This window comes from Polyergus mexicanus, unplaced genomic scaffold (genome assembly GCF_030449975.1).
Source record: "Polyergus mexicanus isolate NDT 795.1 unplaced genomic scaffold, iyPolMexi1.0 SCAF_38, whole genome shotgun sequence".
NCBI lineage: Eukaryota > Metazoa > Arthropoda > Insecta > Hymenoptera > Formicidae > Polyergus > Polyergus mexicanus.
In genome coordinates, this window is record NW_027223358.1 from 112,171 (window position 1) to 134,804 (window position 22,634).

General features: G+C 35.5%; 2 protein-coding genes and 1 pseudogene across 2 annotated transcripts in view; all 3 read right to left on the reverse strand.

The window, feature by feature from the left end:
* LOC138943761 (uncharacterized protein C11orf24-like) overlaps nucleotides 1–612 on the reverse strand; it is a 2,642-nt gene extending 2,030 nt beyond the window's left edge. Inside the window, exons 1-2 of the mRNA XM_070314698.1 lie at nucleotides 588–612; nucleotides 26–297 (exon numbers count right to left, since the gene is read on the reverse strand). Of these exons, the coding sequence (XP_070170799.1) occupies nucleotides 26–297; nucleotides 588–612 (297 nt within the window). The remainder of the gene's footprint in view (nucleotides 1–25; nucleotides 298–587) is intronic.
* A 3,912-nt stretch (nucleotides 613–4,524) lies between these two features.
* LOC138943762 (uncharacterized) lies at nucleotides 4,525–6,339 on the reverse strand (annotated as a pseudogene).
* Nucleotides 6,340–16,208: 9,869 nt separating this feature from the next.
* On the reverse strand, nucleotides 16,209–22,346 carry LOC138943763 (uncharacterized). Its single transcript, XM_070314699.1, has 6 exons — nucleotides 21,617–22,346; nucleotides 20,661–21,122; nucleotides 19,833–20,301; nucleotides 18,566–19,164; nucleotides 18,357–18,517; nucleotides 16,209–16,355 (listed from the first exon to the last, which is right to left on the reverse strand). The coding sequence occupies exons 1-6, from the start codon at nucleotides 22,344–22,346 to the stop codon at nucleotides 16,209–16,211; spliced, it is 2,568 nt and encodes an 855-aa protein (XP_070170800.1).
* Nucleotides 22,347–22,634: the final 288 nt, after the last annotated feature.

The following is a 22,634-nucleotide window of genomic DNA, read 5'->3' on the forward strand; positions in this document are numbered from 1 at the left end:
AAGCAGTGGTATCAACGCAGAGTACTTGTCCTCTTTGGAACGGCGATGTCGCCGTCGTCGCCGTCGTCGCTGTCGCCGCCGTCGCCGTCGCCGCCGTCCCTGTCCTGGCCCCGGCCGCCGTGGGCCCGGCCATCGTGGACACGGCACTCACCGCTCCGCCCGTCGCTGCCCTGGCCGTCGCCGTCGTCGCCGTCGCCGTCCTGGCCTCGGCCGCCGTGGGCCTGGGCGGCATCGTCACTGTCGCCGTCCCCGATAATCCGGCAGCCCTATGGTCCGGCAGGCTAGTCGTACTTCGGGCTGAAAACAAAAAAAATATATTAATATAATAAAGGAAATAAATAGTATATTCTCTCTTTACTTTGTGTCTCTTTATGTTTTATTTACAGAAGAATAAAAGAGAATATATAAGAGAAAAAGGAGAAGAAAAATATAGAAAAAGAATGTTTACATTATCAGTTTACATTATTGTAATTTATGTAGCGTTATATATATATAGACAATATATATGGATACACAAATTTCAATAATTTATAACTCTAATAATGTTAATTAAATATATTTATAATAAGATAAAGTATTGTACTTACTTTGTCTCAGCTTTGTCGGCTTCATCTTCGTACGATGGACGGTGCACGGTGGACGATCTCAAGACAAATAATGATGTTCGGACCGATTCCGAGCACCTATGCCGTTGCCACATGGCACAGTAGAGAGAGAGAGAGAGAGAGAGAGAGAGAGAGAGAGAGAGAGAGAGAGAGAGCGAGAACGAATAAGGAGCAAGCGAGATAGCTAACATGAAAGAGTTCCGAAATCTCGCTCGCAATGCTCGCTTTATCTATAATCTCTCGCGTTATACAGGGTGTTAGAAAAGTCTGGAAACGGTCAAATATCTCGTAAAAAATGTTTCCGTAAAATATAAATAATGTCTTTATGTATAAAATTAATTTAGCAATTATTTTATATTTAAAAAAAAAAATTGCTGAACAGTACCTGCGCATATTAGCGCAGGTATATATCTGGATGGTGCGGACGATGCGGGGGCACATATCCAGATGATGCGGATGATATAGGGACTATGGGGATTGTACGGGGGGGTATTATCTGCAGATAGCGGCGACTCACGCTTTACTCGGGATTCGAACCCGAGTGTATGCGGTAACAAACAAGCCTGCACTTACCACGTGCAGCTACTGATCGTACCGATATTTATTGTATCAATACTGTCATTTATGTTACACTTACATATGTACATAAATATGCATCAAATATGTATATATAGTAAATCATATCACACAAACTTTATGGTTTGTATAAAAGATTTGCTGTCTCTGCAGTGAAAATTTGAAAGCCTCATCCGATAGCTGTGACTTGTCCAAATAAATATTTTAAAATTATTATTTTCTTATTTTATATATCCAAAAATAATTATGATACTTTAATGAAATTTTGGCGATTAAAAATGACAAGAAACACGACATAAATGGGATAATTTTTAGTCAATTATGTAATTAAAATTATGATTACTGATTTCATTAAAAATAATCCGATTTATGTCGTGTTTCGTGTCATTTTAATCGCAAAAATGTAATTAATCCATTACAATTATTTTCAGATATATAAAATGCGAAATACAAAAATTTTATTTTCTATAGTAAGATGACATATATACGTGAAAGATTACAGATGAAAGGAGTCACGCGAGCGAGGCTTCGGAACTCTTTCATGTTTGTCATCTTACTTACTCCTTTATTCTTTCTCGGTCTCCAGTATCGGGGATCTTTCCTTATCTACAAAATATAAACATCTTTTAAATAAAAAGTGAAACTTGTATTTTCCATTTCATCTGTATAAAAATAATTATAATGGATTAATGAGATTCTTGCGATTAAAATAACACGAAACACGATATAAATCGGATAATTTTTAATCAATTATATAATTACAATTATGATTACTTATTACTTAAAAATATTACTTAAAAGTATTACGTTAAGATTATCGAAAACTAAATATTTTACGATTTTATTTTTTATATCAAAATATGGCAAATTAAGATATAAAATAACTCAAAAAGTACTTAATGAAAAATACTTTATTATAGTGTTTTGAAAAGCTCTCGAGATAAATTATAAGAATATGCAATAAAAAGAAGGGGTTTCCATTTAAAAAATATAAGGTGATCTTATCTTGACTTTGGCGATGCCACCCAAGTTTAAACTCATAGTATCTAGTAAATAAATTTTTGGAAACTCTACAACTTTTATTGTATTTGAAACATTTTTTTCGAAAATGCTTAGTTTTCCAGATATTTCACCGTCCCGGTACTTTTTATACACCCTGTATATATATACATAAAAAATATTTTAATATATATTTATTAATTATATATATATTTATACGCGTATAAATATTTTAGAATTAAATATCTAATAAATTTTCTAAATTTGTTTCTCATTTCTATATATACACACACACATATATATATATATATACATAACAAATATTTTAAAATTAAATATCTAATCAATCTCCTAAATTTGTTTCTCTTTCTCCTTTATTTGTATTAAATAAATTGATATCTTCAATAAACTTGTCTAGTATATAAAATTACATTTAATCTTAATATTTGATAAATGTTTTTTGCATCATACATAAATATTCTGTTTAGAAATTCAATATTAAATTTATTTTGCATATTTATGTTCAATTATATTATAGACAGATTGTTTCTAATATAATTTTATCAATTCTATTTAATATGCATAAAATGCATAAAAAGTTAATTTTTCAGTGAATGTTACATACAGTCTTTATAATTTTTAATCTTCTTAAAAATTTGTTTTTTTTTAAGTTGTTGAAAAGCTTACTATTTAAATTTATATTGCGGCCAAAGAGCCTGATGTCTGAGCGCACCGCAATTACTTTTCAAGGATTATAAATATGTTTTCTCACGAATGCTATACATGGGCACAATCAGTATCGCTATTATGTTGCGAGATGGCTCTGCGGCGAACTTTTTCCGCAGTCAAAATTCTGCCACGGAAGGCATATAAGGCGATGAAACGCTCAAAATAATAACTTTTATGTTGAAAATATGTGGTTTATGTAAATTATAAGGTCGTTACAGTTTTGATGTGTATTGAAATAAATAAATATATATATGTATTGTCCGCTGTTAATTGCCAACTGTATATTTTAAAGACTTGATTTTTGATGTGCAAATATTCTCGTAAATTATTCTTGTTCAAAATAAATTTATATTAAAGCGATTATAAATGATAAAGATTATTTTTGAAAATGATTCTATTTGTATTGATGCGTTTGTGTCGAAAACAGGACACATAATTATTGAGAATTTATTTAATTTATGTAAAATAAATATATAAAATAAAGAAAATCGGGATAATTAAGAGCCAAGCGCGGTTACATTTCCCATAATATTCTAATTAATAATTATTTATTGTGGTAAATTTTGAACGTTTCGTTCCTGGATCGGACCATCATCTTCAGTGAGTGCTGTACAAATAGACAAAAAAAAACATGTGGATTAAATAGTATGTGAACAAAAAAAAGACATACGGCGGTTACATACGTATTAATTAAAGTATGCGCATATCTTGAGTCACGGCTCACAGTATCGATGGGAAAATGAGAAGAATCTTCCTCCGGTGCCAGCCATGAAAGAAGAAATTCCTTGAGTCACACGAAGGACCATTCTAATTTTCTTTTTAAGACCTAATGTAACACATGTATGGAAAGTATTAAAAAAGAGAAATATAGTAAAGCGTCGGAAATGAAACGGAAGCGATTCACCTCAACATCAAGAACATCGCGGGCCAATGAAAGCAAGATACTACTATCGGCTGCTAAATCAAACTCGCGTATGATAATGTCAAATATAAAATGTTCGCGTATGACGTTGTAACAAGAATAAATAAATAATAAACACAGACTATCCGCAAGAAGAGAAAAATAAACGTCTATGACATATCATCGTGCGATGAATATAGATTTTTAAATTATTGATAAATTTTCCGTGATATACGCTTGATGCCAGCTCTTCGTGTCGCTCTGGAGATTTAAACTGTTAGTTTGTCGTTTTATAAAAATCATCTCCGACATCAAGCGCCTTTCATATATGTGTTCTTCATCCAAGACTTCCACAATATCCCATTCAAAAGGGTGATTACTCAACCTGTAGTGCGTCGATAACAGAATATTGTGCGGTTCTTGTGATGTGGTTTCGATGTTCCGCTAATCGAGTTTTTAGAAGTCTGCTTGTCTGACCGACGCATCGTGGTTCTTGCAGAAGATTTTATAGAGATTGCGTAGTTCTTTTGGCAAATTGTTTTTATCCACGCAGAGAAATTTGTGCAATTTGTTCATGCCGGTATTTGATAATTCTGTAAATTACGAACCACAGACCTAAATCGTTCCGAAATAGTTGGAACGTATGGGATGTTAAAAAATGCATGATGCTCAGAAGTTTCGTCGTTACTAATCGTGGTATCCGTCTTGTCAAATTTATTGTGTGTAAATGACAGAGATTTTGAGCGCTCTTGCAATATGTTGAATATGAACGTCAGTGGACATCCGTTTGTTAGTAGCGTATTTATGACGAAATGCAGACTTTTTTTGGTGGAAGCCTGGATGTGAAAGCCGGAAAGCTCTGTCGATGAGGCCGATGGCAGTGCTTTTTTTATGGCAGAGAGGATGTCGAGACTCGAAATGCAAATATCTGCCCGAGAAAGTAGGTTTGTGATACCAGTCAAAAGTTAAAAAATTGTTTAAAATTATGGTCACGTCTAAAAAATTGAGTCGGTTGTAAACTCCCTTCTCCATCGTAAACTCCCTTCTCCATCGTAAACTGTAATCTTAGATGAAAAGAGTTGAAAGTGTATAGCACAACATTGAACATAGAGAGAGGGAGCTGCCAGTGCGACATCGTCTACATATCTATAATGAAGAGATAAATTGAACGGAAGAATCTCAACCGCCTACATCTTCAGGTCTTATAACGTGATGTCGGCGATGATCGGAGAGAACGATGAACCCATGAGAGTGCCGAAAGTCTGTTTATAGCAAACGTCGTCAAAGTTAAAAAATGTGGAGTTAAGAACGAAGCGGACTGCTTCCAAAAATTTGTAACGAGGTATGGCACATTTCTCCCCAAAAAAATTCCGTCTCTTTTTTATACTATCTAAAGCCAAGTCTATAGAAATGTTAGTGAATAATGATATCACATCTAATGAGATCAATTTGTGATCGTCATGTATGTGTATGTCTGTTAGTTTCTCAACTTATTGGAAACTGTCAGATATGTGACTGTTGGCTGTTGGTATCAAATCATAAATTATGTCGTGTAAAAAGGATGCCAATTCGCACAAAGGAGTATTGATTGACGAAACGGTAATTCTAAGGGGGCACTCCGGCTTGTGGATTTTTAGCAGTCCGTAGGCTCTCGGTAATACGCCATTAGTGTAGTTAAGTTTTTTTGTACGTCAAGTCAGTAATATATTCAAGCTTTTTCCATGTCGCAAGCAAGTCATGGAGATTTCTGATTAATTTTTTGGTAGGATCTTTCTGTAAGATTGAATATGTGTTGCTGTCTTCAAGAAGAGCGTTGATATATTTATTTTGTTGATATATTCTATTTTTTTAAGGGTTACGATAACGTTGCCTCTATCAGCTCTCGTGAAGATCACGTCAGGGTTATCACGTATGAAACTCCTTGCCGAGAACGACGCCTCAACAATCTCTTTATCCAGAGGGGAGTGTCTGGATGGACAATTAGTATATTTATTTATTATGATTCTGTTGCGGATAGACGGATATATATTATCTGGAAGTAGCACTGTGTTATGCGTCGTCTACAATGGCAGCAGGAGTAGCAAATGAAAAGAGTAGGCATTAGACGTAGGCTGTAGGATTAAAGCCTCCTTACGCATAAGTGTCTACAATGGTATATAGTAAGGATTACAATAAGCCAATCAGCGTCGACGAACATTATCAGTTTGTACATAGGCGGCAAATGGCGGTAAATCAAAATATTGTGGTGTATAGCGTTGTTGATGTATAGCAGTCATGGATTTGCAAAAAATTCAAGTTGTGTTATTTATGATGTTATGGAGCCAGCTTCTGACTATTCAATGGTGCATTGTTCAGACGAGGAGAGTTATTGGTCGAAGGTGGTGGGTACGGCCCGTGAATAGACGCAGATTTGATCAGGGTTTCAACCTTAACCTGTTTCGCGAACTGAGTATCAGTGATCACGAAGAATTTTTCGGATATACTCGAATGTAGCCGAAGCAGTTTGAATTCTTGCTCAATTTGGTGCATCCATACCTGGAAAAGCGCAGCATCCGGACACCTCTTTCACCCAGGCCTCTTTCATTTGAGCCTAACCTTGACGTGAGTACTAATCAATTCTGCATTTTAAAAATTAAATTTGATATTAATATGTCTTTTTTTAATGCAGATATCTTGCTCAAGGAGAAAGCATGCGGACAAAGCATCTGAAATTCAGAGTTGGAAAATCTACGGTTTGCAAAATAATACCAGAAGTTTGTCGTGATATTTGGCATGTCTTGCAACCTGTTGTGCTTCCCACAATAGATGCTGATGGCTGAAAAAAAATTAATAAAGAATATATGTTGCAATTTCCAAACTGTATCGGTGCTCTTGATGGCATACATATGGAAATCGAAAAGCCGCCATGCTCTGGATCACAATACCACAACTACAAGTAATTCTTCAGTATAGTGCTGTTGGCACTCTGAATTATAAATTTACATGGGTGGACATTGGACAGTTTGGTAATCGCTTCTTAATAACTATAGGAACGATAGGAATCAAATTAATAGTAACGTGCAATGAAGTGTATTTGATGTATTTACAGGTTCGATCAGTGATGGTGGTGTGTGGAGAAATTCTGAATTAGCTGCAGACCTTGCCTCTGGTGACGCTGATCTTCCATCACCAATACCTCTGCCAGGGAGAGATGTCCCACATGTGATTGTGGCCGATTAGGCCTTCCCCCTTAACACGTATCTCATACGCCGCAATGCAAGACGCAATAGATTGACAGACGAGCAGTGTGTTTTCAACTACCGACTCAGTAGGGCTCGTCTCTGCATAGAAAACACATTTGAAATATTAGTGTCACGCTGGCATATTTTGCACAAACGATTGCGTTTTTCTGTAGCAAATATAGAAGAGATTGTAAAAGCTCTTGTTTGTCTCTACAACTTCATTATGAGCTGTAATGACGGTAATGATAAATATGCCTCTCAGTATTGTCCTCCTGATTGGCTCGATGTTGAGGATGAGGATGGGCTTATTCATGACGGTCGATGGAGGACTATTGGCCCTTATGCATTTTTCAAAGAGTTAGGTAGGACTGGAGCTAATCGAGGTGGCTCAGTGTCGGAAGGTATGCGCAATTACCTCAAGCAGTATTTTGTATCTCCAGTTGGAGAAGCCCAGGTGCCCTGGCAGTATATGAGAGTTTTTCAAGATCAAATAATTAACTCTCTCGCATAGTTGTTAAATTTACGTTTTGTTTTGCATTTTATATGTGGTTATAATTTGTTATTTAGTTCTGTAGTTGAATGCTGTGTTACTTGTCTATGAAAAGTGCATAATGAATATTTTTAAAACTGATAATTTTGTTTATAAGTTTGTCAATAAGAAGATTGAATAAAGTAAACGATTATATTAAAACATTTATTTTTTATTTGTCGTCCTTCAAACTATTGGGTTGAGTAAAAAGTCATTGCGTATTTTTTGTATGTTTTTCGAAGTCATTTATTTTATAAAAAACAAAGATCAATCAATGATATATTTTCCGTTTTGTTCGATGACCTTTTGCCATCTTTCGGTGCCAACATCCGAATTGATTGTTCGGTTCCTTGGTAGGAGCTTCATAATTCCCCGTTCGTAGAAGGATCTGTCTTTATTAGCGAAAAACTGAACAAGGTGATGATTTATCGCCTCATCTGAATTTAACGTTATTCCACGCAGGGAGTTTTGAAGAGAGCGAAACAAGTGGAAGTTTGACGGCGCAAGGTCAGGCGAGTATGCTGGGTGGGGCAACACATTCCATCCAAGCTCCAATAATTTTTGACGGGTCGCCAAAGATGTGTGTGGTCTCGCGTTGTCGTGATGGAACACAACTTCTTTACGATTGACGAGCTCCGGACGTTTCTGGATGACAGATTCGTTCAAACTGTCCAATTGCCGACAGTACACATCCGAATTGATTGTTCGGTTCCTGGTAGGAGCTCAAAAAACATCACACCCTTCCAATCCCACCACACTAAGAGCATAACTTTCCTCTGATGAAGTTCTGCTTTTGAAGTTGTTTGAGGCGAATCGTCACGTCGGGACCAAGACCGTTTGCGTTCCACATTGTTGTAAACAATCCATTTTTCATCACCAGTTATCATTCGTTTAAAAAAAGGATCGTTTTCTTCACGTTTCATGAGCATATCGCAGATGTTTAGACGCGCCGTCAAATGAACTTCTTTGAGTTCGTGAGGAATCCAAATATCGAGCTTGCTTACGTATCCCAGCTTCTTTAGGTGGACGTGAACACTTTTTTGATTGATCTTCAATGTTTCTGCAATCTCTCGTGTCGTGTAACGTGGGTTTGACTTGATCAATGCCTTTATTTTGTCGTCATCAATCTCGGTGGGCCTTCCTGATCGAGGAGCATCTTTGAGATCAAAATCACCAGCGCGGAATTTCTTGAACCAGTTTTGGCACTGACGTTCTTGTAGAGCATCGTCACCGTAAACTTTACGCAATTTTTCACAAGCTTGATGCGCGTTCTTCCCTTTACGGAAGTAAAACAGTAAAATTTGGTGAAAATGCACAGTTTGTTCTTCCATCTTCAACTTGTTGTAAAATCTCCAAAACTCAACCAAATCGCTCAATTTTTTTTAGAATGAAGCTTAAACCGTCAGCTGTTAAACGATATATGACAAACATATGTGTGAATGACTCTAGTACTGCCAAAACTGAACTAATGCCATCTGTTGCAAAAATACGCAATGACTTTTTACTCAACCCAATAATACAAAAACATAACCTAAACTCAATTTTGCTTTGGACTGCAATGTAAGTTCTACCAAAAAATACTTAATACTATTTTTGAAAAGTACGAATAGTAGTGTTTATTCAAATATAAAAATGAACATATTATGAAGACTCAATTTTTTAGTCTACAATAAGTTATAAATTAAACCAAAGGCCACTTTCATGTTATTTCCTAAAATTTTACATTAGTAATAACAAAACTATATATAATAAACTATGTATTAATAATAAAACTATATATAAACAAAATATCTTTTGTGGTTTTTATATAAGATTATTATAATAATTATAATTATTGGTTATAAAATCACAGTAAGTAAATTGAACTTTTGAGCAAAAATTACAGATTATCTCAGTCTTGTTTCACTATGCTTATACTGCTGACGAAGTACTTGATTGTGGAGATGGAGCCGTAATTGCTTCACCGATCTTCGCTGCAAGATCTGTCAATCCCTTACTTTGTTCAATGAAAGACTTACTGACAGCGTCTATCTCCTGTCGTTTTTTAGTTGCAAAAGAATCAGAAGGGGGCACCTTGCGCTTGGTGCCAATCTTGGACATAGCTCTCTGCACCTGTGGTACTGCATTATTGCTTTCAGATCCCGAAGTAACTGCAGATGATGGTGTTGTAGGAGATTATGTAGCAAGAGGTGTTGCTGCAAGAGGAAGTGGCGAACAGGAATCCTCAGATATTTTTATAGAATCCTCAGTACCTGACTTTTCAGTACCTGAAAATGTAACAGAGGAATACTTTAGATTAATCTAGAATGTTATAACAAACTGTGGAGACCTGACAATGAGTCTTTTAATCTCCTTACTTGCGAGTCTTGTAAATAAGTCCCAATTCCAAGAATTAGATGTGTCTGGGCTTGCTGCAGCAGACGTAACAGAGGGGGGAATGCAAAACACTGTTGTTACTTGACCATTAGAAGGAGCAGACGTAGACGCGAATGAGGAACTTGTGCAAAGTTGTGGCACTTGATTATTTGTAGAAATGTCCTTTTGGATTTTGGATTTGTAGTTGGATAAGGTTCTGCAATCACATTACAATAATAAGTTATCGACATTTATCATGCAGAACTTCTCAAGCCGCAACACTTACCTTCTAAGTTTGATGATGTCCTCCAGGAATTCAGGTCCTTGAACAGCTCCCAAGTTGGTGTGTATCTGGGCTGATCTGCTTCAGCTCCAGACCTCGGCATAGACTGCCCAACCTTCCTCCGCTCTTTTCCAAAGCGTTGCCTCAGGGCGTAAAATATTTTTTCAGCAACAAGATCTGACAAATAAATTATTACATTTTCTTTTCCTAGTGTCTCAAAGTTATAATCTAAATCTAACCTAACCTAACCTGTATTCTGTCAAACATGTCTTTCGCCAATTTATTATGTGACACCTCGTTCATCGACTATACCGTAACAACATATCGCTACAAAACCGTACCAACATTTTAAAATAATCGAAATAAACTTAACTTCTACTGGATGAGTGAGGCTCGCGCCGATCTGCGCCCATGCTGCGGCTTTCACCTCCCCATTGGTATATAATTTTTCAGTCTTGTCGTACAAAAATCTATTTACTCGGACCACGGCAATTAGCTCTCGGTCACTGCTGAGCTCATCTTCCGCACAAAGAGATTCCATGTCTGACATTGTGTGTTAACCGACATACAAACAACACAGCTGTGCTCCCGCCCTTGCTCCCACTGTCGAGCTCTCATTGGCTGAGAGTAAAGGAGCAGACCGTAGGAAATAGAATTCAACCATTTCGCTTATGGCCTTACTCTACGCCCTATTACACCGAAAAACCAGCTTACCCTGACGTCTTACAGTCTTAATCTACTACTCTTGCTGCCATTGTAGACGACGCATTATGTAAAGTTATTTTAGTTTGTATTATATTTTGTATTATAGTTATTTTATTTTATTATTTTATACTATAGTATTATATTATAGTTTGTTTTATATTCATAATGTTAATTTTAATTGGAATAACAGCGCTAAGTTTTTTTTGCACACGAAATTTTTTTATATTTATTTTTTTAACATTAATTTTTGAATTTTTATTTTTGTAATTTTAACTTCTTAATTTTCGAAATTTAATTTTTTGTGTTTTGTGTTTTCTTTTCTTGAATATACGTTTGAATATATTTAGATTAAATAAATATGAATAATTATTTAGATATAAATAATTTATTATTTATATATATGTATATAAATATTTTAAAAATATATAAAAATTATACATTTGTACGATCAATTTTAAGTTCTACAGTCTCTCTTATGCTATATAAATATATTTTGTTGCATTTTATTTGCTTCTGCAAGTAGAATAGAGTACAATGTTAAATAAATAACAAGGCAAAATTTCACAATTTTAATATTTTCTGCATTTTACATTAAAAAATCTATTCTAGTTATAAAAAATAATTCAACTGAATATTATACATTATATTTTTCTAGATTTATTAGATTTTTTTTATTTTACTTCTTTTTGATGCTAAGTTGTTTCCCTGTGATTTTAAGTTGTTTTCCTATGTTATTAATACAGATAAAATGTAATTTATAAATATAATTATTAAGAAGATAATATTTTTGATGGCGATAAATTTTTCTAAAGATAAATATAGTTTTTGAGAAGATAATACTTTTGATGGCGATTAATTTTTGTAAAGGACTATTTTGGCTGGAGAAAGATATACTTAGCGATATTTTACATCTGTGATGTCTTTTTTAGACGGATTTCACATATTTTTGTAAAGTTTATTTTAAAATATTAATAACATTAATACATTAAAAAATATATACGTGTGTGCGTGCGTGCATGCGTGCACATGTACGTGCAACTATCATCATATCTTTTAATAATTGCAATAATACTTTCGTTCTCACTTTTTCTCTTTGTTTTTTCATGTTTTGCATTTGTTATTATTCATACCTTATATTGTAATAATAAATAAATATTATCTTGTTGCAGGGTTGGAAAAGTTACTTTATAAAAGTAACTCGTTATCATTACCATTCTTTTTTCTAAAAAGTAACTCGTTACTGTTACTCGTTACTAATTTTAAAAAGTAACTTGTTACCGTTACGCTTTTATATATAATAACGCTTTTTTAATCGTTATAATTTCCGTTAGTTTTTTTATATATAACACAAACTTTACATACATTTTAAAAACATACAAGATCAATTTAAAAATTTTTAACTTACATTATCTTACAAAATAGAAAAAACCGAGATACCAGAATAAGTTTGCAGTAGTTTCCATATACTGCATTCCAAAACTTTTATCAATATATTCCTTTGTATAAAAATTATACCGAGCAAATTTGAAAAAAGTAACGATAAAAATAACTGTTAAATTCGTTACTTGTTACCGAAAAATGTAACGAAGTTATTTTTTTCCGTTACAAACAAAATTGTAACGCCGTTACCGAAAAAAGTAACTGTAACAGTAACGAGGTTACAAGTAACGCATTATTTCCCAACCCTGTTTTGTTGTATTAATAAATGTTAAATAAAAATATTCTTGTACGCGATGAATTTATAAAATGATACAAAATCGATAAGTTCAAAAAATTTTATTTAAAGAAAGTCAAATATCAAATTTAATGATAGTAAGATTTATTAACTTTGAAATTTCACGCGGCAAAACTAATATTTATTAAATTCACATCTCTCAATCCTACATTGTCGTTCTTCTTTTACATTTTCTAATAGTAATAATAACAATAGTAATAATAATAATAAAATATATTTATTTTAATTTAATATTAATGATAACACATTTAAATAATATACAGGGTGGCTCCGAACATTCAACTTTGAGATCTTATAGGAAATTTAATTCTGAACAAAAAATTTTGTATAAACGTGGGTCGAAAAATGCTTCCTTAAGAAGTTATCGCTTAAAAACCTCTGATGCAAAGAAAGAGCAAAAGGTAAGATGAAAATGAAATAAAAGGAAAATGAAACTTAATAAATTTCTTGAAAAAACGATAAAAATAAAAAATAAAAATTTTTTTCTTTTATGAAAATAAAATAAATTTTTTTAAATTAAAATAGCACGTAATAGTAGAAAATAAATAAAGACGTGAAAAAACTAACTATTCTTAAAATGTCCCCCCGTAGCTCCAATACACTCGGCATGACCGATCTAGTCGCTTTACGGATTTTCTCCTGATCCAACTTTAATCGATCTAGCAATAAGTAACAAAAGCACTTTTTGTAACTGATTATCTCTCAAAATTTATGGAACGTACAACAATCATTTTAATCTCATTTGAAAGATAATTTAATTTTCTACAACTTTTGTTTCGGTACTCTTTGTTAAAAAATGCACATTTTCCATGATATTTGGAAAAATGTATAAAATAATCACGTTTTCAGAGGTTTTTGAGCGATAACTTCTTAAGAAAACATTTTTCGACTTATGTTTATAGGAAATTTTTTGTTCAGAATTAAATTTTTTATAAGACTTTAAAGTCTGGCTGGCACCCTGTATATTACTTTGATATCGTAATACAATACCACATACCCAGTGCCCATCATATTTCGACATATTGCTATGCAATATTTGTATATGATTTTAAATAGCTGAAATAGGCTTTATTTTTTTGGGACGTTAAATTCTCCATCCACTCGGCATGTAATATTGCTGAAATACTGTAATATTCAGAAATGGTACAGAAATATTCCATTAACATTTCAGTTGTAACTTTGCATCCGAAATATTTCAGAAATGTACTTGCATCATGTTTTTTAAAATATTGTATTTGCAATATTTCTGAAATCTTTCAAAAAGATAAAAAAGTTTGCTTTAATATTTGTATGTTTCTGTAATATTGCATAAGAAATATTGCAGATGCAATGATTTAGAAACATTTCTGATACATGATGAAAGTAATATTACATTTACATTGTACGCGTTATATTTCTGAATGTTTCAGATGCAACATTGCATTTGTAATATTTCTGAAAATTTGCTGACAGATTTTAGAAACTTATAAAAAATTAGATATTATAATTGCATTTGAAATTTCTAGAATATGATATAATTATAAAATGCTGCATTAATGAAGAATTGTCAAAATCTTCTATAAAAAAAGTCATTTGTACCAAGAAGTGTGCGTTTTGAGTCGATATGTATCGCACGTATTGTTGCAATTTTACCGCGTATGTGATTGGTGGTCGATTTCAGGCGATCGAGACCGCGACGAATTTCGCAATGATGATGATGACAGTTTATGACAACTCGCGTCGGGACATGCGAGGTTAGGCCCGTTCTACAATAAGTCGTTAGTCGTTAGTCATAAGAAAATTGGTTAACCACAGTTGATTATTCCAAATCTTGGAATGGTTGGTTGGTCAATTTGCTTACGATTAACGACTAATGACTTATCGTAGAACGGGTCTCAATAGCGTGTATGAGATTAGTGGCGAATAAAGCTTGACTCGGTTTTGCGTTTTTTTCGATAAAATAAGGTACGGACGAAATATTTTGTGTTAAAAGATTTGTTATGATTATTTTTCTATAATGAATTTTTCGAGCATCCAATTGGCTCTGACGTACTAAGCTTGGTTTGTTTCATGCCGTTGTCATCCGCCGAAATTGAATGACAGGTATGTATAAATTTGTAGTAACACAATGTCTGTACATTATAAATTTAAATCTACTTTGGATTATGACACTGTGTCCTTTGATGGATTACATATTTCAGTGGCATGGCAGATTTAAAAAAGGCTATATTTCATCAGAAACGTATCGACAAAAATACAGATTTTGATTTACAAATTACAAATGTCCAAACAAAGGAAAACAAATATCTTATTTCATTATTAAGTACTTTTTTTACTTCCAGCTTGTCAAATTATACAATGTAACCGTATATTTCTTTTTAAATTATTTAATTAATAATTATTGATTCGGCGGGCGGTTCTCCGATGCCCACGGTACACCTTCGGCGCGCATTTCGAATATCGATCTCGCGATCCACAAAAGTTCCCGAAATCACAAATAAACTAAGTTGGGCGCCAGGTACGGCAGGCCGCACCATTCACGAAAAACGCAACACCAAAAGATAACCGCGCGATCGATAATTAACGCGACGGCAAAATTCCGCGGCTATTCAGTATACCCGAAATGGTAGAGGGGGGGGTTCGGGGAAGACGGGAGAAATCTTGAGAGTCGAGAACACGGGAGCCAAACATGAGCATTCGGTCGGTTAAAACAAAGATAACAATAATATATTTAAAACGAAAGAAACAAGAGTATAGAGCCGTTCGTATGAATAATAGCCTTAGATGACAGTAATTATTTTACAGGAGAATAAGATATATCATTTCCGCGGAGATCGGCACGACCGTGCGCAACAATATCAAATTACCGGGCATTTTACGCGCTTTATCTCGACTTTTCGGCCGCGAGGATTTCCGCCGTACGAGACTTAATGAGGCCGCGACAGCTAAAGAAATCTCTCGAATACGCCGGTAACTACTTTACGCACGCTCGTGAATCCGCTTCGGTATAATAGAAAACTCTAGATTGCACGACTCAAATCGGTCCGTTGGTCCGGCTCGCGGTAAGCCGATATACGTCTCAATAACAATGACGGCGACCTTTGCGTGGAAATGCCTAATCTCTAACTCGAATGACTCGCGGAAACTAATAGCGGGCTCAAAGACACCCGATAGATTTATTGTACAAAGTTTTAGGATTTCGCTTCCTTCCAACTCTAATTTCTTACAATACAAATCAATCAAAAAACACGCGCTAACAATATACAGAAACAATACGGAAACTATCGATAACGATTGTGATGTACGAGTCGCGCGGCGCAATACTTTGCGCGAGTCGGCATATCGATCGCGTGAACGCAAAAATCCCGATAATTTACAACATATTATACAGACTAACACGAAAATAACACTAATGACTGTCGGCGGCGGCGAAGTGAATAGAGAGAGCCTATTTTATCTAATTCGGATGAGCGACATGTGCCCGTCGGCCGTGCGACTTAATCTACCAAAAATATTCACCAAATTAATCCACCAAAACGTGTGGCTCGACAACTATTTAGGGCGCGATTCATCCGAATTAATTACCTACAGTTATTCGGCAACAAAATCGGGTCGACGACGCTCGTCCCACCGGCCGGAAGTTCTCGGTGCTTCTCTTAAGCGGTTCGGTATTTCGCTCGCTCCTGGAAAAGCCTGCGTCTTCTCTAAAGGCTCGCCGAACAGTGCCGAGCGAGAGTCCTGCAGGAGACACATCAGCGCGATAAATCGCTATCGCGCCACTTGTGGCGCTTTCGCGTTACGCAGGGCCGTCCTGCGGTCCTCGCGATCCTTGTCATCACGGCCGTGTTGGTGGATCCTCGCCCCGAAATTTCCTAAATCGGTTGTTGTTTGACTGGCAGATGCAGAATTTCGGCAGCGTCCGAGCGGTTCTCCTTCCTATTTCGAAAAATAGGTCCATGGTGAAAAATCCTCCCGCCGCTCCGTCCTTGGAACTCCCTCGCTTCGCGCGGGTGGAGTGGCCGCCCCTTCGGCCGGTTCCTTCCGGTCCTTCGCTTCTGTCCCTGTCATAGTAATATTAAATTATCGGTAGCGAGGTATATTGGCCACCATGAATGTACTTAATATTGAAAGACTACGACCTGATGTCTCCTGTGTCCTGGACTCCCGCTCTTGGCCGTCGCTCTTCTCTCTTCCTCTCCTTCCGCCGGATGGGATCCCGCCGCTCGACCTCGTGCCGACAACTAATTCGCGGGCTCATCTCGAGCTTACATTTTCGATTTTTCCAACCGAAAGTCAGATCGCGCTGATCTGACCATCGGGCCGCTCTCTCCCTAAATTAGGAAGACGCAGGCCCCCCAAAAAACCGCCCCCGATCGGGCCATTCGGCCCTTGTGACGGACGTCCCAAAAACGTCACGTCACAACAAATATATTTAATAATTACTTTTATCTATTAAGATTATAATCTGTATAATAAAATATTGATAATATACAATATTTAGTCAATAATATTTAATAATTATACTATTTTCTAGAGATTACACGGATGAAAATGTATTAATTGCTAAAAATACTCTTGAGATTGAAATGAAACCCTTCCATTTAGTAATTTAAACTCTGTTACTATTTAATTTTGTTAAATGACGATGCCATCCTTGAGTACCATATGGATAAAACAATGAATATATCCATGGTTCAACATTAGGATCCATAATATTAACTTTTTGCAAAGTTTTAGTATTTTTATTACGTATTGTAACGTATGATTCTGGAATTTTTCTATCAACATTTGTATAAAAAAACAGCAGCAACTTCATCAGTTCTTTGAGCATTATATCGACGTCAATCCATACCTAGTTTTAAAGTAAATAATAATTGTAATTCTGGTAATAATTCACCAGACTCCATTTCTAAACGCCGTTGATTTTCTAATTCTTCACCCATTATTTGATACGATTGGGCAAATATATTACATTTGTAATAAACCGCTTTCGCGAGGCGGTGACGGATAACTCGGTCGGAATCCGGGGCTCGTGAAAGGGGGTATCGAGAGACGAACGAAAATATTGTTAGGTAAAATATAATTTATTGCGTATAAATGTGTGTGTGTGTACACCGTGAGTGTATGTGTATAAACGATGTATGTGTGTGGGCGTGTGTAGTTGTGTGCGTGTGAGACGATAGGCGAGTGAGTGCGTGCGCGAATGTATAATATATGCGTATAATAAATTAGCAGAGTATCGAAAGTATATATGTAATGCGAATGGCGATATGTGTATGACAATAATGCAAGCGTGTGCGTGTAAGATGCGGAATCGGATAGCGGTGCGATCGTGCGGTGCATCCGAATCAATGCACGTATACGCGGCGCGAAGCGCGATTTCGGCGGTTCGATATAATATCGATTACGGATCGCGGGTCGTGATTTCGGCAGATGCCGCTAGTTATCGGGCGGTTGTGGTAGCGATATAGTTAAATCACTAGACTTTATCTTTTACTAATGAAAGATTTAATTTGTGAGAAGGATACAGATTGATTACCAATAAACGAATGAATGAATGTTACATAAATTGTCGTATGTTTAATATGTTGTTATGTCGAATGTTAAATCAATAAATGAAATGTGTGAAAATGGTTACAAATGGATTTCGTGAAGTTAGTAACAAAAATGATTTTGAATACAGCCGCAGGAACGCCACAGTATTCCCCTTCCAGCGACGTACTACGTTGCGAAACTAACTTTCTTCCTTGGACCAGAATAAGTTTTGATTTGTTTTTCAAGAAAAGTTGATTGAGGTGAATTGGAAGAAGAAGGAGACGTCATGACAATAACATCATCGCTAATTTCTTTCGGTAGGAAGGCTGGTTTAAGACGTTCTGTGGTGATATTGACAATTTTTCCTGAAACATCGATTGCAAACAAATTATCATTAATCCTATTAACAATACGAAAAGGACCAGAATAAGGAGGTTGAAGAGATTTTCTAACAGCATCTTCACGAATCCAAACATGAGTGCAATCATACAAATTTTTATGAAAAAAAAGTGTTTTTTTGTGATGATGTGCAGTAGGTCTTGATTTGATCTCTCTCATATGTATTCTATGTTTTTCAATAAAAAATTCAGGGTCAGATGGAAGATCCTCTTCATTAAAAAGTTCTTCAGGAATCCTTAATGTAGATCCATAAAGCATTTCTGCAGGAGACGCATTCAAATCTTCTTTAAAACAAGTACGAAGTCCAAGTAAAACAGTTGGCAAAATTTCAAACCAATTTTCATTTGCGTGACATATAATAGCACTCTTCAATGTACGGTGCCATCGTTCTAGGATACCATTAGAAGCCGGGTGATAAGCTGAGGTTCTAATTCGCTCGCAACCAATTAAGTTGGTGAGAGCCTTAAACAATGCAGCTTCAAATTGAGGACCTTGATCGGTAGTGATCGTCTGCGGAGTACCATATCTCGCAACCCAGTGTGTATAAAAAGCTGTAGAAACAGTATCAGCTGAAATTTCGGTAAGAGGAATTGCCTCCGGCCATCTAGAAAATCTGTCAATCATAGTTAAACAATAACGAAAATTTTGACATATAGGAAGAGGTCCAATCAAATCTAAATGAATGTGCTGAAAACGTTGATCTGGAATAGTAATCTTCTGAGGAAAATTCTTGGTATGCTTTTGGATCTTGGCACGTTGACAAGGCAGACACGATCTAGCCTATATCTTTCTTCATCGTTGGCCAAATAAATTTTTGTTGTATTAGTTTGCAGGTAGAACGACCACTTGGATGAGATAAACCATGCACAACATCAAAAATTCTTCTACGAAGCTGTTGAGGTACATAAGGACGAATATTAACGGTAGAGCAGTCACAGAAAATAGTTGTAGTCGAGCCAGAAAGTATAAGTTTTTGAAGCTTGAAAGAAGAATTAGTGAGAAGTGCTTTTAATTCTTCATCTTCTCTTTGTAATTCTGCTAACTCTGGAAGAGTTACCTATCATAGTTTCTCTGGAAATCGAAACGGATTCAATTCTAGAGAGTGAATCTGCAACTACATTTTGTTTACCAGATATATGCTCGATGTTTGTTGAAAATTGAGCAATAAAATCAAGATGTCGGATTTGTCTGGGTGAAGCTTTATCTAATTTTTGTTGAAAAGCATAAATTAAAGGTTTATGATCTGTCCGAATAAGAATCTGGCGTCTTTCAAGTAAGTACCTGAAATGCTTGATGGCTAAATAAATACCAAGAAGTTCACGATCGTAAGTACTATAATTACGTTGAGTGTCGTCTAATTTCTTTGAGAAAAATGCAATCGGTTTATTAACTCCATCAATTACCTGTTCCAAAGATGCACCAACTGCAAAATCTGATGCATCACAAGTGAGGATAAGAGGAACAGTTGGAGCCGGATGCGCTAAAGTTGTGACTCGTAAGAGTTCTTCTTTGCAATTTTTTAAAGCTTCTTCAGCTTCAGAAGTCCAAGTGACTAATCTTTTATCCCTCTTCCTGCTATCCTTAAGATAATCCGTAAGAACTGCTTGATGTGATGCAGCATTTTTCAGACAACGATGATAAAAGTTGATAATACCTATAAATCTTCTTAATTCGTGAATTGTTTTTGGTTTTTTGTAATCAATTATGGCTTTAACCTTTTCAGATGTCGGTTTAATTCCTTGCTTGGAAACTAAATAACCAAGGAAAGAAATTTCATCCTTACCAAAGAGACATTTGGACAAATTAATCGTCATGCCAAATTGTTTAAGCCGAGAAAACACAGTATAAAGATGTACAGCATGCTCTTTCTCATTCACAGAAGCAATTAAGATATCGTCAAGATAACAGACACAAAAATCAAGTCCAGATAATATGATATTCATAAGACGTTGAAAAGTCTGAGCAGCATTACGTAAACCAAAAGGCATTACAAGAAATTCAAATGGAGAAAAAATGGAGTAGTAACAGCTGTTTTTGATATATCCTCTTTCGCAACTGGCACTTGGTAATAGGCTTTAACTAAATCAATCTTAGAAAATATATTTTTACCGTGTAAACCAGCAGTGAAATCCTGAATGTGAGGAAGCAGATAACGATCAGGAACAGTAGCTTCATTTAAAGCCCGATAGTCACCGCAAAGTCTCCATGAGTTCGGTCCATTTTTAGGAACCATATGAAGTGGAGCTGTCCAGGTGTTGCTTGACGGTCTACACATTCCTTGTTCCACCATAAAATTAAATTCGTCTCTTGCAAATTTTAATTTTTCCGGTGACAATCTGCGAGGAGTTGAAGCAATAGGTGGTCCTTTTGTAATAATATGATGCTCAATTTGATGAATCTTATTTGTTGATATAGGAGCAAAATGAGTTAATTCAGGAAATTCAGCAAGAATCTTATGGAAAGGTGAGTCAGGAAATGTAGTGCAAATCGACAAATGATTAACTTTAGATAGTTTTCCTTTAAATGAAAGACCGGTAACACTATCAAGAAGTTTTTTGTTTTTAATGTCAACTAAAATTCCAAAATTACTCGAAAAATCTGCGCCCAAAATGGGTCTCTGAATATCCGCAATGCAAAATTTCCATTTAAAAATTCTTTGTAATACAAGATTTAAAGTTAACATTTTTATACCGTAGGTATTAATCTTGGTTCCATTAGCTGCATAAAGCTTGGAAGAAATAACTTGAACTTTTGAAACAAATCTTTTTGGAATCAAAGAAATATCAGCTCCTGTATTAACAAGAAAATTAAGTCTTGACGTTTTATCAGTAATAATGAGGCGATTGTTAAGTGAACCGTTGTCAGCCGCCTCACAACTCAACGGTGAAGCTAGTTTTCCTGCCTTTCGACCAAAGATTTAGACATATCACAAGGTATTGTACATTTAAAAGCTTTAGTACCAAATTTCTTGTGATAAAAACAAATTTTTTGGTTATCTTTATCGAATTTGTTTCTAGAAGATGATCTAGATCTTCTTTTTTCTTTGTATTTAAATTTTGATCTACTGCGTACACGTTTTATTTCTAGAGCTGCGATTCTACGCTCGAGATTAGTAAAATTCGAAGTATTTTCCTCCACAGGGGAAGCTATTGTCGCGACTTGAAGACTAGTTTCGCGATCCAAAATTTTATCAGCTAATTCAGCAAGTTTGATTAAAGGGCAATCTTCCACAACGGCTAAAATGGCTTGAACTTGAGAAGGTAATCTTTGCAACCAAATAGAATGTAATACATTTTCCGAAATTGCTCCTCCCACTAATTGTTTAATTTCGCGAAGCAAATCAGACGGTTTTTTATCATTCAGTTCAACACCAGCTAACAATTGACGAAGACGTTTTTCCTCAGAATCAGTAAACCGATTAATCAAAATGTTTTTAACATGAAGATATTTATCTTTTTCAGGAGGATTTTCAATTAACTCAGCAATAGCTAATAAAGCTTGCTCATCAAGATGCCGTATAACCGAGCTATATTTAACATCATCTGAACGGATCCGAAAAACCAAGAATTCGCTTTCTAATTGAGCAAACCACAATTTAGGCTGCTTATACCAAAAATTCGGCAATTTAACAAGGCGAAACTCGTTAGAATGGATTTCGTTTGGTTGATCTTGTTGATGAGGCTCATTACTGGCAAAAGATTGTGTCGGATTCGTTAAACGCGGATGATGTTCTCCAGCCGATGGAACTGATGTTGACGTTGAAGGATTCGAAGTCGAAAATTCGTCCACAGGCATCGTCGAATTCTGTCAATATTCTGCGTTGTAAAATTCAGTAGTCTAGTAAGATGCTGTCCTCGTAAATTCGATGACTCGAAAATCTCGTCGACTCGAAGAACACAAGGCACAAACCACACAAGAATCACAGCAGAACTCGAAACTCGATGACTCACAAAACTCACGGATCACCGATTCAAATTCGCCGCGCTTGAACGTGAATTTTCGAAAGTCCGTGATCACGTCGGGGTCACCAGTTGTGGTAGAGATATAGTTAAATCACTAGACTTTATCTTTTACTAATAAAAG

Coding starts and splice junctions, on each gene's coding strand:
- LOC138943763 (XM_070314699.1), bottom strand. CDS start 22,346: ATGCCTGTGGACGAATTTTCGACTTCGAATCCTTCAACGTCAACATCA. Junction 21,123..21,616: donor AGAAATAAAACGTGTACGCA/GTAGATCAAAAT, acceptor TTGGAATTTTAG/TTGACATTAAAAACAAAAAA. Junction 16,356..18,356: donor ATTCTGGTCCAAGGAAGAAA/GTTAGTTTCGCA, acceptor TGTCTCCTGCAG/GACTCTCGCTCGGCACTGTT.